The sequence below is a fragment of the Rhyacophila brunnea genome, unplaced genomic scaffold (genome assembly GCF_057557595.1).
Source record: "Rhyacophila brunnea isolate RB1 unplaced genomic scaffold, BYU_Rbru_1.0 scaffold_9, whole genome shotgun sequence".
Classification (NCBI taxonomy): domain Eukaryota; kingdom Metazoa; phylum Arthropoda; class Insecta; order Trichoptera; family Rhyacophilidae; genus Rhyacophila; species Rhyacophila brunnea.
Window position 1 is genome coordinate 9,744,915 of NW_028233361.1, and position 17,756 is coordinate 9,762,670.

Sequence of the window (17,756 nt, forward strand, 5' to 3'; positions counted from 1 at the left end):
TCTGTCAATAATGACAGCGATATTACCATATATTTGATACAAATCAATTTTAAATTAATATTCTTACATATTGAATCTAATACAACTAGATCATTACTGTCTGCAATACTCCACATTTTTATCTCAACTTTCTTAACACTATTAATCAATTCCATTTCATTTATGTTACCTATATGTTTTAATTAAACTATTTTTTTATTCAACGAATAATTCACAAAATTTAAGAATGTAACATCCTTTCGACGAAAAAATTAGTAAATTAAATTATAAACAAGTGTAAGTACGTTATAACTAATATTTAGAGAGATCCTGAACCCGGTAAGTAATTAAGGTAATATTAATACTTTGTTTTGAAATACAAAAGCCGACTGCCAAAAATTAACGAAATTTAGAAAGCAATTCAGAGAGTATTGTAAAAACTGTTAGTTAATTTTGTCTCAATTATAAATGATGCATGTAGCTTAGTTGGCAAAGCACGCGTGAATTCTACGGGCGTCGTATTTTTCTCAATAAAGATTTTTCTAGTGGATATATATTTCTCTGAGGTGTTTTCTTTTCGAATTTTGAATTTTGAATTTCGCAAAGTACACCGATTTTCAGATTTGACCTAAAATCCTTTTGTGCTGAAGATTATGTAAACATTGTAAACTATACATTAGTTATAGAAGTTTTGATTATGAAAATGATATATTTTCTGTTCAAACTTTTCATGTTCAGATGATTTCACACATTTTTTAAATTATCTTTCCTTCCAAAATATGAATTAATCCTAGAAAAACATAAAGAACAATCTTAAACAATCGAAAATCTAATTCAGATGGTTTTTGATATCGTTAAATTTGCTTTTATAATAATAGGCTTAATATTTAGCTTCTGTTAAAAAAAAGAAAATAAATTGACATCATGAAAAAATCAAGCAAGAAATAATAGTCCATAGCTTGACGGACAAAAATTTATTACCTGATCAAAAATGACAGAGTGAAATAAATTTTTTACTTACGCGACGAGACAAAATTCATAGCACGGATTACCATAATAATGTGATGAATACCTCTTATATCTGTTTTTGACTGCAAAGCGGGACGCCGACAAATTTAGGCCGTTTCCGTGGGGACAGTAGATTTCATATGGGTAAAGCGTCTCTATTTATTACTACTATTATGTATGGTCACTTGAGAGCTTTAAGCTCAGGGAAGCTAATTTGTAAATGTATGGTTACAATGTAGTTAATCAATTTCGTTTTTTACGTACAGCTATGTCGTATCCGGAAATATGTACGTAAACAGTTCACCGCAGGACACTTATTCGTACGCCGCAGTACGTGAAACATGAGTTCGTGTAACATTTAATCAAATGACGAGTTCTTCGTTGAGCATTTCACCGTGGAGTATATTTGTACGTATGCTACATGTGGTGCTAGTTTGCTGTTCCAATTAGATTCAATACAAATTTTATGATATGTCTTCACTAGGTTAAGTTAGGTTAGGTTAGGGTTAATCTAATTGGAACAGTATTATTTGCAAACTTTTGCCGCATTTTGTAAGATACGTACAAATGTATTCCACGGTGAAATGTTCAACGAAGAACTCGTCATTTGATAATATGTTATACGAACTCATGTTTCACGTACTGCGGCGCACGAATAAGTGCCCCACGATGAACTTCATACGTACAACTTACATGTAAAACAGCTATTTATGTATTTGTGGTACGGTATCATGACCGCCAAGGCATGAAATTTAAAGTAATTTAAAACGGTAATCAAAATGCCTCTATCACTACCTGAAAGCAATAATAGATAAAGTGAAAAGGTCGATTTTGAGATAAGCATGCCAATCGATTGCTGAAAACTATAAGTACCTTGTACTTACATAATATTGAATCTATTTTTTATTAAGAGACTTTTTTTAATTTGTAATACTTTTTCCGACCATTTCCGACCCTAATAAGATCATGTGGACCAGAGTGGAGGTTTGTATTAACAGATTTAGTTTTTACGAGAAATTGATGTCAGCCATTTGCTCAACCTATTAGGTCCATACTCTGACTCATACTCAAATTGAAAAACAATATGTGTACTTGCCAAATCCAGGATTCGAACCTGGGACCCACGATGCTATAGACGGACGCTTGAGCCGCGTGGCCATCGTGGGTGTACTAATACTAATACTTACCCAATTTAAAAGATAAACACATGTTGTATCACAAATCATAATATACTCTCTCACTGACTAAAAAATTGAAAGCTTGGTTTTAGAAGACTTGCCAGTAACTGGTGAGACTTCCGATATTAAGTCAGGTGAAGATTACGACATTCACCTACTCCAAGTTAACTGATTCCTTAAGGGCCAGCTGAAGAGCCCGCCTTTCAAATATAATTCAGTATAAAAAGGACCTCGGCGTCGTAACTACGTCAATTTAAATCGATCTTTTCGCAAAAATCACTAATCATCGGAGATTTTATTTCAAGAAATATTATTATTATTACTGATAATTTCTGCCGCGCGGAGAATTATTATTATTTTATGAACACCTGCGAGATGAAGCCGATCAGAAAACAGGGCTGTCAAAATAATATTAAGCATTCATATTTTTTAAATGTTAATTTCATCATGGTTTTTAATCAAACCTGTGCAAGTACGTACTGATAACTTGGGTGGATTTTGTAGCAAACATACTATTGATATATATACGGGTATATTATTATTATAACCCAATTCAAATTGAACATAGGTTGATACTCAAATACTATTATAGTATGTTTATGATTTCGAGAAAATAGTACGATGGTATAATTAATCCATATCAATTATTTGAAAACATTACATTCGCACTTTGCACAAAATTACAAACACATTCGAAGTTTGCCGCACACGTACAGACCACGTGATATTTGTTTACGCAAAATCGTCGCTTTTCAAAATGGCAAATTTGATTACCAGATTTTACTGCGATGAATCAGTATGTTCCTTTTTGTCTTTTTTTATTCGTAGGTTTGTTTACTATGTACACCGAGAAATTTCCATTTATAAACTCGGAAACGATTTTTACAGAAGAGTTTTGGAATATAATGCAACCAAAACTGGAAAAAAATTCTATCATGGGTGTTGACTTCCTGAATTAGCTAACCCCAGGTCCATGCCACTACGTGAACCACAGTGGATATTAAGCCATTTCCACACTGGCAACAAGTTGCTGGCAACCTCATTAAATTTTACGATACTTACCATAATTGCTTAAGAAATTTTACAATAATTATCGTAAAATCTAACGAGGTTGCCAGCAAATTAACTTGTTGCCAGTGTGGACCCGGCATTAGATGCACAAAACTTAAATAATATATATTATAAATAAAAATTTAAAATTATAAATATATATTATGATTTATGTCTTCGACAGCCCTGATGAAATAAATGTGAAATATCAGTCGGATCAGTCACAGAGCAAATTTATTAACACAAACAACTTTGACACGACCTTTTTATATTAACTAGTAGACCAGATATTATGGACCACATGTTAAAAAATCATATTTTCAATTCTCAAGGCCAATTCTGTAGAACGTCCTCTTAAGAACGTACATAAGTGAAACGGCAAATAATTTTCAACTGTGTGTGTAACGAAATTTCGGCCGCGTTGCCATTTGGAGAGCAATAGTCGACCTGTTTGCACGTCGATTTGTTTTGCGATGGCGTCGGGGGAATATATTCTTAAATCGTGTAAAGATGACTAAAAAACGTTCCGCATGTATTTGAAAAAGAAAACATGTCAATGAATATAAATACTATTATTATTACGAATATAATAATAAACATAACATAAATAAAAAGGACGCATGTTGAATATTTATGACAAATTATATTTCGTTCGGCTCGCGTCATTTACACAATCCGCGCATCGCCTAATCACGATCTTTTTAGACCATGCCTTAGCTGAGGTATAGCCTTAATAGGTATTTATTTTTTTCTCTTTTATCTCTGGCATTACAATAATTATATTATCATATTTAACAGTCAAAATAAGATTTCCGGGAAAAAACATGAGAATAAGTTTAACTTTTAGGTTACAAGATACACGATTTACTAAAGAAAGGTGTTACAAAAACTTATTTCTTCTATGTTTAGGGATGAAAAGGTTGTTTCATTTATTTTTAATAAGTATTCCAATTTACGTACTTTCAAATTTGTCATATAAGTTAGTTTCCAGGAAAGTGAGCAAATTTATTTTATCTTATATTATCAGAATTAAATTGTAAGCTTTTAGAAGTTTGTCTGATTTTAGAAACATTATTTTATTGTTAGAACATGTTAGAGAGACTTTTCCCGAATATTACGAAATTTCTTCCGGGATTTTGTTGAACTCTTGATTATAGTAGGTATTCAAAAGGGTATTTGCTTCGTATTCAAATGATTTGGAAACCTGAAAAATTGTGCGAATATATTTTTACGATCAGCATCACTGTTGTTTCTAGCCATTGCTGAAATACATAAAATGTTAGCACTTTAAATGTACGTTTGTGCTCAGTATTATAGATAACTGTTATCATTATAGAAAAACGATTTCCTCATTTTCACCCCCTTTTTATAAGGTTAAAAAAATACAATCCTACACCGATGGCAACGAATTAAATTGGACGTGCTTGTCTATATAGAATAGATATACAATACTAGTTATCGTCCGCGTATCAACGTTCTATATTTTAAAGTTTTTCTATAATTAAGATATACCTAGTTTGCATTTATTTTGTATTAATAATGCAGATATTATATGAAGCGTCTAGTTTCAAAAGCCCCTAAAACGACTTTTGACAGTTCTGAAAAAAATGAGAAAAAGTCATATCTATTGAATGCGTGTACTGTACCTATGTATTTATTGTTTGATTTATACATATTTAGTATCCTTTACTCACTTTTTGCTTATTTTACTGAGAGAATATATTAAAAATCAAATTATTTTCATTTTAGGGGACTTTGAAACTCAACTACCGTTTTAGGGGCTTTTGAAATTAACATGTATGATTTTAGGGGGTTATGAAACTTACATTATAGCAATGGTGCATGAGGAAATTGCAAAAGGCGTCCTGTGGCTATATTTCTTGGAGAAAAAATAAAAATGTTTCGTACAAATTAAAAAAGTAGGTACTTAACTAAAATTAACAATATAAATTATGTTAACGATATAGAATTTACTATTGTATACATACATATTATATAATTAAAAATATTACAAATAATAATGAAATAGAACAATAGTGTATACTTATATATAAAAATGAATGTTTATTTGTCCCGCATGCGTTCCTATACCATTCATCCGATTGCAACGAAACTTTGGTGAGTTATTATGTGCACACCGCAAAGGTTTTTGAATTGCAAAAACTCTATTTTTCTTCTTCTTCTTCATTCTATCTTCTCCTATGCGTGTGCGTTCCTATACCATTCACCCGATTCCGATGAAACTTTCGTCAGTTGCTGTGCGCACACCCGCGAAGGTTTCTTAATTAGTACAACTATCTTCTTATTCTTCTTCTATTCTATCTTCTTCTATTTGTATGCGTTCCTATACCATTCATCCGATTGCAGTGAAACTTTCGTCAGTTGTTGTGCGCACACCCGTGAAGGTTTCTGAATTAGTACAAACATATTATTCTTATTCTTCCTTCTATCTTCTTTTATTCATATGGTTCCTATACCATTCATCCAATTGCGATGAATGGTATAGGAACAATACGAATAAAATAAGATAGAATGAAGAAGAAGAATAAGAAGATTTTTCTAATTCAGAAACCTTGGAAGGTGTGCACGCAATAACTCACCAAACTCTTATCGTAATCGGATGAATGGTATTGGTATAGTTTACATATAATTATTTATATTCTAGTTAGTGGCTGTCCCTACTTTATATTTGGTTATTATGCATTTTTAAATATTTGTATAAAAAATAATAAGTTGGTAAAACCGGTCCCCACGGTGGCCGCGCGGCATAAACGTTGGACTATAACGCCGTGGGTCCCAGGCTCTAATCCTGGGTCTGGCAAGTACACATATTGTTTTCCAATTTGTGGGTGTCAGGGTATGGATCTAATAGGTTGAGCAAGTGGCTGACATCCATTTCTCGTTAAAAAATAAAATCTGTCAATACAAATCTCTACTCTGTGAAGACCCATATGATCCTATTAGGATCGGACATGGTCAAAAGAAAAGAAGAAAGAAAACCGGTCCTGATAATTAATGAAATATGTGAAAAAAGTATTAAGTCAATAGGTACATATTTAACGTGTTCAATGGTAAACTGTAATTATTTTAATTCAATTAATTTTATAATCAACAATTGGGACAGTATGACGAGACACTACTGTATTATTGGACAAATAACACGCAGAAATTGTCAATATTCACTTACCGTCTTTGGCGTTCGATATTGACTTTCCACATTTATTTTCTTTGTAAACGCTTCCTTGACTCATTGGGCTTACGTTTCAAGACATTAATCAGTTCAGCATTTATTATAAATATCGAAAAATACTATTAACCTACAGAGCGATCAACACGAAGTCACTTCCGTATCACATGACCATCAGATCAGCCGCTGATTGGCTTATTCATTTTAGGGGGATTTGAAATTCACACGCCAACTGTTTTAGGGGGTTTTGAAACTAAGCCTAATTTTTGATAATAAATATTGACGGTTTTAGGCCTTTTTGAAACTATAACTTTGTCCAACATATAGTGGACAAAAACATATCTCTAAATATATATCTAACTCAAAATTTTATGAAAACCGTTTTAGGGGCTTTTGAAACTATGCGCTTCATATACGCCGTCTCATGGTGGGAGCTGAAATTTGGCAGAAATACATTCCTGCCAAATTTCAGCTGCCTACCTCGGACAACTACCAGACCCACACAGTAAGCCACGAATAGCCTACAATATATAGATACATTATTTTAATCATGTCCAATCATAAGAAGATCATATGGGCCTCCACAAAGTGGAGGTTTTATAAACAAAATGTTGTGTTATTAGTTTCTTGCTCAAGCTATTAGGTGCGTACTCGGGATCCAAACACACGTTGAAAAACATCATGTGCATTTTCCATATCCGGGATTCAATCCCGGGACCCATGAAAATATAGGACTGACGCGTAACCTCTCGGCCTTCGTGGGCGTAAATATATTACCACAAAAATGCAATTTCAACCACCAACCATATAGTAGGTAGATGCCTTAATAAATAATTCTTTTTTTTTCTTTTGACCATGTCTGATACTAATAGGATCATATGGGCCTCCATAGAGTTGACGTTGTATTAACAATGTTTGTATTTTACAAGAAATGGATGTTAGCCACTTACTCAACCTATTAGGTCATACTCTGACTCCAATCACAAATTGAAAAACAATATGTTTGTTTGCCAGATTCAGGATTTGAACCTAGGACCCACGATTCACGACATTATAAGCCGACGCTTGAGCCACTCGGCCATCGTAGGCGTAATAAATAATTAGTTACAAGAAACTATTTTTTACCTCTTTTTACGAGGATTAGTTGTTAGCCTATTGTCAAACCGATTGGACCCTTGCACTGGGATTAAACACACAATAAAAAAATAACATGCATTTTACACACCCACGACCCACGGCTTCAGAGACATAATATGTAAAGGTTTTTACTTGTATTCAATTTTATTATTTCCTTGCCTCAATGGTGGAACACAGGGTGTGACTTAACAACTTTCACAGACCCAAATCATTTATCATTTATAATCTGGTTTTCGCAGGGTTTAATTGATTTTTAAAACTAACCAACACCAAATTATGTAAATTGTAGTCTTATAGTCAATGAAAACGAATACTTGTGACTGACAAAGTTTAGTGTGCACCATTTATGGTGAATCTTAACAGCCTACCTCCACCCTACGCCACTGCATCATACTATCAATGGTAACGTCTAGCCTTCGTAATATCCTGAAATCAAAATTAACAGTTGACAGTTTATATTAATTTCTTCCTACTTTTGAAATTGTTCAAGCAACTATACTTTATTAGTCGGATTAGTTCATACGGCTTTTCATTATATTTTTTTCTGAGATGAATGACGCTAGCACCATTTTTTTATATTTAGTGGGCGATCTAAGATCTTTACAGATCAAAAATATAATACATAGCAAAATTGTAACAAGTATTATAATACTTATGTGTTACCTATTAATAAAAAAATAATCCCAAAATAAAAATAATCAAACACAAATCGATCGGTCTGGTCATTAGATAATTACAGCAATATCTAAAAATATCCCGCAGCTTTAATAATTATAGTACAAGCTAAAAATAACGACATGTACTTACATTCTAAATTTAAACTTTTCGCAGCTTTTTTTAAAAATCCATTTTATTTTTAATTTCTGTAATTATCAACATTAAATTTTTAATTCATCTTTGAGCTGAGCTTATGTCAAGTTTTCGATAAAATATTCAAGTAACTAACTACTTAGGAAAATTGTATAATAAAAAGAATTCGAATTAAAAAAGACTATAGGCGATTTTAATAATAAATTATTAAAAGAAATTTGCCTACTTTTCATTTGATTACAATAAATAATTGTATTATATTATTGGGTACCTAATTTTTGATATGAAAATATTTGATTCTAAATTTCTTGGTTGCCACAGTGAGAGCTTGTGCAGATGACTAGTGTCTCGCCACGATACGGCGCGAGTGCATGTGGACAGCTCAATGAGGTTACCTGTACCTTGACTGCGCGCGAGAAGTGACACGTAGCGATTACATGTGGACGGCTCAATAAGATCACATGTACCTGGAATGCGCGAGTCAAATCGCGCCATCTGGACAGGGCCTTGTGTGATGGTGGTAGCCTTTTGAGTGACCTAGGCAAAGGCGTAGACCTAATGGGGTCTACGCTCAACTAATAAATCAGAGCCTCATTAAAAAAACTATGCAGTGAAGAGTGTGGAGATTCAAATAACACTATCCAGCCATTTCTAGCCGAAATACTGAATTTATTTTTTTAAATTTCATAAACGTGAATTGCGCACACAAAGTAATACAATTTATTGATGTCCGGACATCGGCAATAAATATTTTTAAAAGGACAGTTGTCGCTGCTTGCTTTTATATTTTTTATGTGATGACTGATCGCTGTAATTGAAGATGAATAACTATAATTAATAATATGATATAATTGTCTTAAGCTACACAATCTTTTAGACATCTTAGAGATATAGTTGTATATTATATTAATATTAGCCTTAGTTGGGCCAAATATGGTGGCCGTCATCCCTTATTTCCCCATCTACCTTACAGCGTTATTTATTATTGTCACAAGACCAGGCAACCAGCAATTACATGACCGTAATTGCGAATACCATTCAGTTAGCTCAAAACAACTGGTGCGTGCAGGACTGTTACCGCTAAACCACCGTTTATTGATTAATTTAATAATTATACAGACTGATTCAGAAGTTGTTCGTGGGCCACGGCCAGGTCAGCTTGATATAGTGTGACCATCGTCCAAGCAATACTTCTGAATACCTAGCAAGGCGTGATACCGCCTCTCATCATTCATCAACCTCACATAATATCATCCATTAACAGTGTACCGTCAAGTGCCGCGCACCGGGTAACCCAACAAACAATACCGCGCGAGTGATAGTGCAACCAGACTACGGAGCCATCATCAACATCATGAAAGGTCAGTGTCTGACATCCTGTTTACCTCCCCCCCCTACCTGACTGTGACTACTGATAAACAATAGCTTTTTTAAAGTTTCTAAAAGCAGACGAAAATTTTCTTTATGTTGACCGAAAATGCCCCACGCTCATGTTCCTATTTCTGCTGTGTAGCGATATGACATCGCGAAGCTCATGGATCTCTCTTTTTGAGTTTTAGAAATCCAATATAACCGAATCTTAGAAGTACACTACACTCGAATTAGCAAGGTACATGAATTCTTAGTGGCAAACGTTAACACAGAAAAGCGGTTGACACGATTTGGTCATGTCTTCCAGGTGTGTGACACTCCGTACAGGTTCATAAAGATGGTGAATTAAAAATATTGGTAAAAGCTTTCTACGAGATTCTGCTTAAAACCTCTAGCAAACACAGCACTTAGGCATATATTCCATTAAGTACGTACATTAATGTGTACTGAATAAAAATATTGTAATATATTTAGTACACTTAGGTACATAATATTATTCCCATTAAAGACAGCTAAGTGTTTTTCCAACGTTCCATTCTTCTTTCATACTATTAAGCTTTTTTACAGATAGGTTCGGGATTACATTTCTAATATACCTAAATATAATAAGTAACGATAACCTTTCATTGACATATTATTCTTCTAAGACAAGCATGTCCAACATATCGATCGTGGGATAGATTTTAGTCGATCATTTTAAACTCTAAAGAAACTATTAGAACGATTAAATAAAAAATGTGATCAATCTAAATGTAAAAAAAATGTATATAAACAAAACCATAAAAAGTACACTAAGAGACCCTACCATAATAATATATAAAACAACATTCACCTCAGTTCATCATTGCGCAAATGGAAATCCAAATAAATTTTGGTTGAAAACAGCTATTATCTTTCCGATTGGCATTGCTATTGACAGGTTAGTTCTGTACCCTGAAAGAACAAGCAACGAATGCTCATAATCTGTATCATGAGGACACATTTATCAACACTAGCATCAATCACGGCATTTGTATACAAAAATGTACTTTCAGGCTTTTGATGATTTTAAAATGTACCTATTGCTATTTATTTAAGAAAACAAAACATTGTGGACATAATTAATAAATCAAAATTCAGGACGCTCACAACATGACATTTACATTACAATAAATATTACTCTCACAATAGAGAAGAAGAAAATAATGATAATAAAACATAAACAATTTTGCATAAACAAAATGCAAAGTACACCATTAAAAATGTATACGTATGTCTTTATGGAGCGCATTTACAAGTATTGCGCCCGTCGCTAATGGTGCCTGATAGGTTTGACTCGAGGAAACAGTTCTGACCCAGAATAGGTCATGACTGCGACCACGTAGGTAATTGATAGGCGCATATAAATTTTAAAAAAAATTAGGATGCCATAATGGGAAACCATCCCTCGTGATAACAGGCAAAAATGTTTCAAGATCAGAAGTGACCTACGAGAATGCCTCATAGAAAGGCAGTCAGAAAGTAATCATTTGACGAATTATTAAAAGGAAAATAGGTATGTAGCTATTATACTCACGTGCGAGTGTAATATACACAGCGCGATTAGCACGACGACTGTTGTGATGAGCGCGACAGACAGTGCCGACACGAACAATGCGTGCTTGAGGCGCACGCAGTATCGCCTATATAGAGCCTCTAGCTCCATCCCGTCTTCCTCTGAAAAGAAAAATAACAAAAATTAGCCATGTATTGCAATCTCACTACTTTGATTCATTGGCACGCAAACAGGGGTTTTTAAGATTGTCTTTTTTTCTCGCACGGAGATCACTTCAAGTTCACTTTTAAATATAACAACTGGATGTAGTAAGCAGTGGCGCACACAGGATTTAATATTGGGGGGGGGGGGCAAGGAGGAGAAATTACATTAGTCCCATAGGCTCTTTTTCTCTTCATATAATTATTTTTACATATTTTCACAATAGATGGCTACATATTTGTACAGTTTCTCCTAATTTTTACTAAATTGGAGGCATAGTAGCGGTAACCGTTGAGCGTGTCATCAGTGACTGGGATATTTGGCTGCCCCCTTACCTACCGCCAAGATTAAAGGCAGTGTGAAACACTAAATTAACGTTTTCAAATCGTGTTTTCGTTCAAATTAAGGGTACTTATACAGTGAATTATTAGCGATTTTTAATAAATCTACTTTAATAATGGAGGTATCGACACATAATAATCAAAAAATATATTGCACAATTATATAATTTAAAATGTTCATGGCCACGAAGTATAATAGCTTTTTTACTATTAAAGCTATTTTATGATGTGTGTTTTTCTCACTTATCTTGTCAATCCGACACGCCGGGCCCCCCACAGCCCAGGCCCCCAGGCTAGAGCCCTATCAGCCCTCCCCAGCCATGACCTACACCACTCTGGAATTCGGATGGACACCGAGAATTTTTCGACAGTTCCATTAGGGATTGGAAACCCGACATTAGTGTTTCGAAAATTTTTGCGTTAGAAATTAAAATCTAAGATTTTTTTCTAAAATGTGTGCTGGAGAATTACAAATCATTTTTTTGCCGTGCTTTAAAGGAATTTTAGAACCTTGGAACCTGCTTAGCTAGAAGAAAATGCAGACTATGCTATGATTTTTTTCCATCAATACATCCGTAAAACGTAGCACCGTGGCATGGCCCTATCTTCACCTGGTCCAATCTCTCATATCCTTGTTTCTGACAATTTCAGTATTCACTGGAAATATTAGTTTACAACGCTCATCATCATATTTATGTACCGTACTCAAAGTGGTACGAATATTTCGTCAATATTTTGTACGATAAAATATATGACTATTAATATTACATTATAAATTTAATACACTAATGATCACAAATACTTGTGAAATACGATTAGAAAGAGTAGATAAATACACACAGTTCGGAAATATACTGATTCGTATTATTAATTGCTCGATTTCTGGCACGCTCTCCTCAACTCATACTACAACGCATTGTGTTGCAAGTGCATTTTTTCGATGAGTTTCTTTTTATCAAGATAAAAGTCTACTATAAGTAAGATAAGTTATAAGATAAGTTTAATAATTGTTCCAATAGTTTTTGAGTTAAAACCGAACAAACAAATATACAGACACTCTAGATTATATTGTCAGAAAATGCGAACTTATTTCAAAATCAATTTTATATTTGTGTCCAGATCTCAGTGTTAGAATCCAACAAATATAACACTCACTATAACAGGGTTGGCGAACCTTTATACGTACGCATGCTAAAATTTCCCAAATATTAATTTTCGACTATCTGACGTGCCGAGCAGTCATCGTATCCGGAAATTCGTACGTAAACAGTTCACCGCAGGACACTTATTCGTACGCCTCAGTACGTGAAACATGAGTTCGTGTAACATTTGATCAAATGACTAGTTCTTCGTTGAACATTTCACCTTGGAGTATATGTGTGCGTATGCTACAACATGTGGCGAATTTGATAAGATGTCTTTACTAGGTTAGGTTAGGTTAGGGTTAATATAATTGGAATAGTACTATTTGCAAACTATCGCCGCATTTTGTAAGATACGTACAAATGTATTCCACGGTGAAATGTTCAACGAAGAACTAATCATATAAAATGTTAATCGAACTCATGTTTCACGTACTGTGGTGCACGAATAAGTGTCCCACGATGAACCGCATACGTACAACTTACATGTAACAGGCAGTCATTTATGGGGGGGAAAAATGAAAATGTATTTTTTAAGAATTCATTTTAAAAATTACAATTGAGTTCTTGAGATTCTATCTTTCACCGTGTTTCTAGCCGAATACATATTATCTTTTATTTTTTACATATCTTTCTAGTTTTAAAAAAATTCAAAGTAATCTTGGGAGCATTTAAACCACGCTTTTTTCATAATATTATATTCCCCATAACTGAACGGTTATCCATTTTCACTGTCTGCCAGAATTGAACTCCACCAAGTTTTTGTTCCTTATTTGATACAACCATTATTGTAAGTAGAAATAAAATGAGGCACTTCTTCATTACAGTGATCTCAAGCGTTATAAATCGATCAAAATCAGAGGTAGAATACGCGGCGCGGCTTCCCCGCCGCCTGATAAAGTCATTGCAATAATATTTTGTATAATGCATAAAGCCTAAGAACCAACCAGTGCAATTATATATTTACATTAAACGTAATTCTTGAAGAGTATCTGTCTGGTATTTTTTATACAAGCGACCGGTCATTTATGCATGAGTTTCGTCGTTTCCTTTTGCGTATCGATTGGTAAAAATAACATTAAAAATCTAAGAAAATACGCATTGCTATGCCGTCATTATTTTTTAAATTATTTAAGGTATTTTTTCTCTTCAAAATAAGACATTCACGTGCCATGCAAAATCATCTCGCGTGGCATAGGTTCGCCATCACTCCACTCTATCACTAAGTAGAAAATTCAAATATATCCATTAGATCCATTAGTACTGCCTCACCGACGGTTGTGGTAATTTAGGAAAATCTAAAGATTTCATATTATATGAATTATTATCTATTTATATATTTTATATAATAATATGAAAATGAACTATCTGTTGTATAATATGTATTTATTTATTTTGTTAATTCATTGGCTATATTTTATTAATAATGTTAGCTTCCATAGAGCTACAGTTTAATGTAAAACAAGTTAACGTGTCAGGTCATTTGGCAGAGTGTTTACTTTGAGAAGGGATTAGTAGACACGTCACTGCAGCGTTTGCTCATTACTCTCTGACATAATATGAAATTAATATAGTGTTACGTACGTAGCCATTTGTCTCAGACATAATGCCGGGTCCACACCGAAAACAAGTCGCGCGACAACTCGTTAAATTTTACGATAAGCATGATAATTATCGTAAAATTTCTTAAGCAATTATGATAATTATCGTAAAATTTAACGAGTTGTCGCGCGACTTGTTGCCGGTGTGGACCAGGCATAACATCTTATATATTTGTTAAACGTTCCTAAATTATACACATCTTCTTTAAGTAGCTACACGCGTGTGCTCAAGTTGTAGGTATCCAAGATTGTTTACTAAACATTATAGTCATAGCGGAAATAAAAAGGCGTACACAGATTGCGCAAAAATGCGATGGCACCAATGGATGAATCGAGGAATCCCAATTGCCGCGAAAATTATGCTTGTGCAAACATCACTGTTTTCCATATTTTGATACGGTATCAAGTCATGGAGCCTGAAGTTAAAGCAAGTGATGCCTTTGAAATGAATTGACGCTGAATGTTTCTTATTTCTCGGATAAAAATACACTACACACCAGTAAATCAGTCTATTATCGATGCATATTTTTTAGACACACATTCTTCGCGGACCAGAAAATATGGAAAGACTGATCGTTTTGGATAGCCTTCAGGGAAGGCAAAGCAGAGGAAAAGTGTCGGCCCGCTTAAGCCATCACTCAAGAAAGAAACAGTGACAGGTGAAGAGAATTTTGCTAGAAACACATTACCATAAAGTCACGTTAACTCATATGCAATAACTAGTGATGTCCCTTGACTAAATGCAGCCCTTATGCAGACTGAAAATTCCGCCCCATTACCACATTATGTTAGTCTTAAATTTTGATGAAATGTAATATAAAATTATCTTAGCATCTTTATAATTCCGTAGTTCGAAACCGGCTTGAGAGTAGTCTATTGCTTGGGTCCCGTATCGATTGAAATACAACCTTATGGTAAAGAGAGTTCAAATGACATTGTTGAGACTCCTTGAGGCTGTATGCCTAGATACTATACAAGACTTTACCTGACTGACTTTCTCTTAAGTATACTTACCTATATACTGTAGTCTTACTAATCGCTAGAAGACAAGCAATGTATTTGGTCACATATTTTTGCCGATTTATGCGTGGTGTAAATGAGAATTCTACCGTTCGTTGTAGCACCTATGTATCCCTGATAACTCTGATAAATTGCTAACTTAAGAAATTGGTAGCATCAGTTATTTGTTATCCCAACCTTCACATTGACAATGGCTGTGCTCAACCAAATCACTTGACATATTTATAGAAGTATTCCACTTGCGTGTGGATGAGTTTTGGTGGACGTTGTTTTATATAATATGACGTGTCTGGAAACAAAAACATAAGTTTTTATATATCGATAGAAACAAAAACGGTAATATTATGGTGGCAGCTGGTGAACAATTCCATTTTTGTTTTTATCAATTTGTTAAAACTGCCGTTTTTGTTTCCAGACACCTCATATTTTAAATAGGGTCTATTTAGCTCATTCAGTGTATTCCATGTAGTTTTTTATTCTTCTTAGAACCATGGTTTCTCTATAAATATTTGTATTGCTTGTTTTCTTCATTTGTATGTCATATTATTTTTTTTTAATGAAACAAACGGTTACAAATTAATTACAAAAATTTAAAATATAATAATGAAAAGTTATTGCAACCAGCAAAGTTTCCATAATGAACGCTTTCAGCAATTTGACATGTCTACCATAATATTAATAAATTAAATAAATTTGAATTATTGTAATCGTACATTCGGCAAAATGTTGGTCGATGAAAATGTCAATTAGCTATAATTATTCGTACAAGTGATTTCGCACAATTTACCCGATACGACGAAAAAGAAAAACTTATGCTTCAAATACACTATGACGATTTGTCATTTATATGTCGAAAAACCCGTTTCTTATGTTGGCGTCCTACGTCACAGAGTATAAATAGGATGTCATAGCTGTCATACAATATGTATGTATAATATGTCGGAATGGCATAGATTTGATCATAGACACTAAAACGCTCTTAGCATATATGTTAGTCTATTTGAACCATTATACATATGAAAAATCAAAACTATGTAAATACAACGTTAGATAAAATTTCAAAGATTGGCAAACATTGTAATATTTTGGCTAAAAACGAGCATTGCAATCAATATAGTGTAGATACACAAGATAAGGTAAGCCATAAAAAGATATAATCTTCATTATTTGTCTGGATAGTGTTGAATGTATGTATGTTTACGTATGTACATATTCATTTTTATAAGAGGAGGCCAATAAGAGGTTTTCCTAAGTAATAAATTCACGGTAAAGTATGTACTAGGTTTATTTTAGAAGCTCAACAAGAAAAAGAGGATAGCAAAAAGATGTCTTATGAAATTTAGTAATTGGAAAAAAACCAAAAAAGGATAAAGACCCTGACAAAACATTTTTTTTTTGTCTAACTGTAGTAAAAATTCGGTTACAATTCCTTTGGCTACCGTTTTTTTGCATTCTCAAAAATGTAGGTGTGAGGCCCGATTACAGCGTGTTAGCGAAGTCACTAAGTAGGTACTCTCTCCAAAAATGGGTGTGGTGAAAGGCTTTCTTATCACTGAGAATAGTTTATTTAAAAACACTATATTAATTTTTATTTATAATAAGCAAAACTATTTACTATCGTGTCCGGAAACTTGTAGGTATGCAGTTCGCCTTATCATACTTCATCGTGAAATGTTGTATCGGAAATATATGGCTGTATATTAAAGACAGTCCATCCTCTTTGGGTTGTATAGTACTGACATAAAATTCATGTCTAAATAAAACACGGTTCTTGTCGGTTTCATTGATATACTACTGGATGAATCATATGCTTCTTAAAATGACGCCCGATTTTCAGCGACTCGGCCTTTGTTAAAACTTACTGAGTAAGCCCGCTCTAGCTTGCATCTTACTCTAACTAATAGTCAGCGCATGACGACTTGCTCTGTCTGTTTTGCGTTGCAGCCACCCTTAGGTTCACTATTCCAAGAACGCAAATTTAGTTTTACAGCCAGGGCAATACGGGTGAAATTCGGGAATCCATGTTAACGGTCTTAACGCATTATACCTACAAGGAAATATTATAAGACGATATTCGTAATATCTTTTGTGGTACATTTTTAAAATGACACTTGTATGGGAACTGCTCATCTAGTAGTATATCAATGGTCGGTTTACACTTTACAGGAAGCCGGCAGCTAACAATTGTTGAAAATAG

General features: G+C 33.8%; 1 protein-coding gene across 1 annotated transcript in view; it reads right to left on the reverse strand.

Annotated features, from left to right (window-relative positions):
• Positions 1 to 17,756, reverse strand: part of LOC147063233 (adenylate cyclase type 2-like) — a 485,865-nt gene that overhangs the window by 334,774 nt on the left and 133,335 nt on the right. The window contains 1 exon segment of the mRNA XM_085959766.1: positions 11,276 to 11,415. Within this exon segment, the coding sequence (XP_085815892.1) occupies positions 11,276 to 11,415 (140 nt within the window).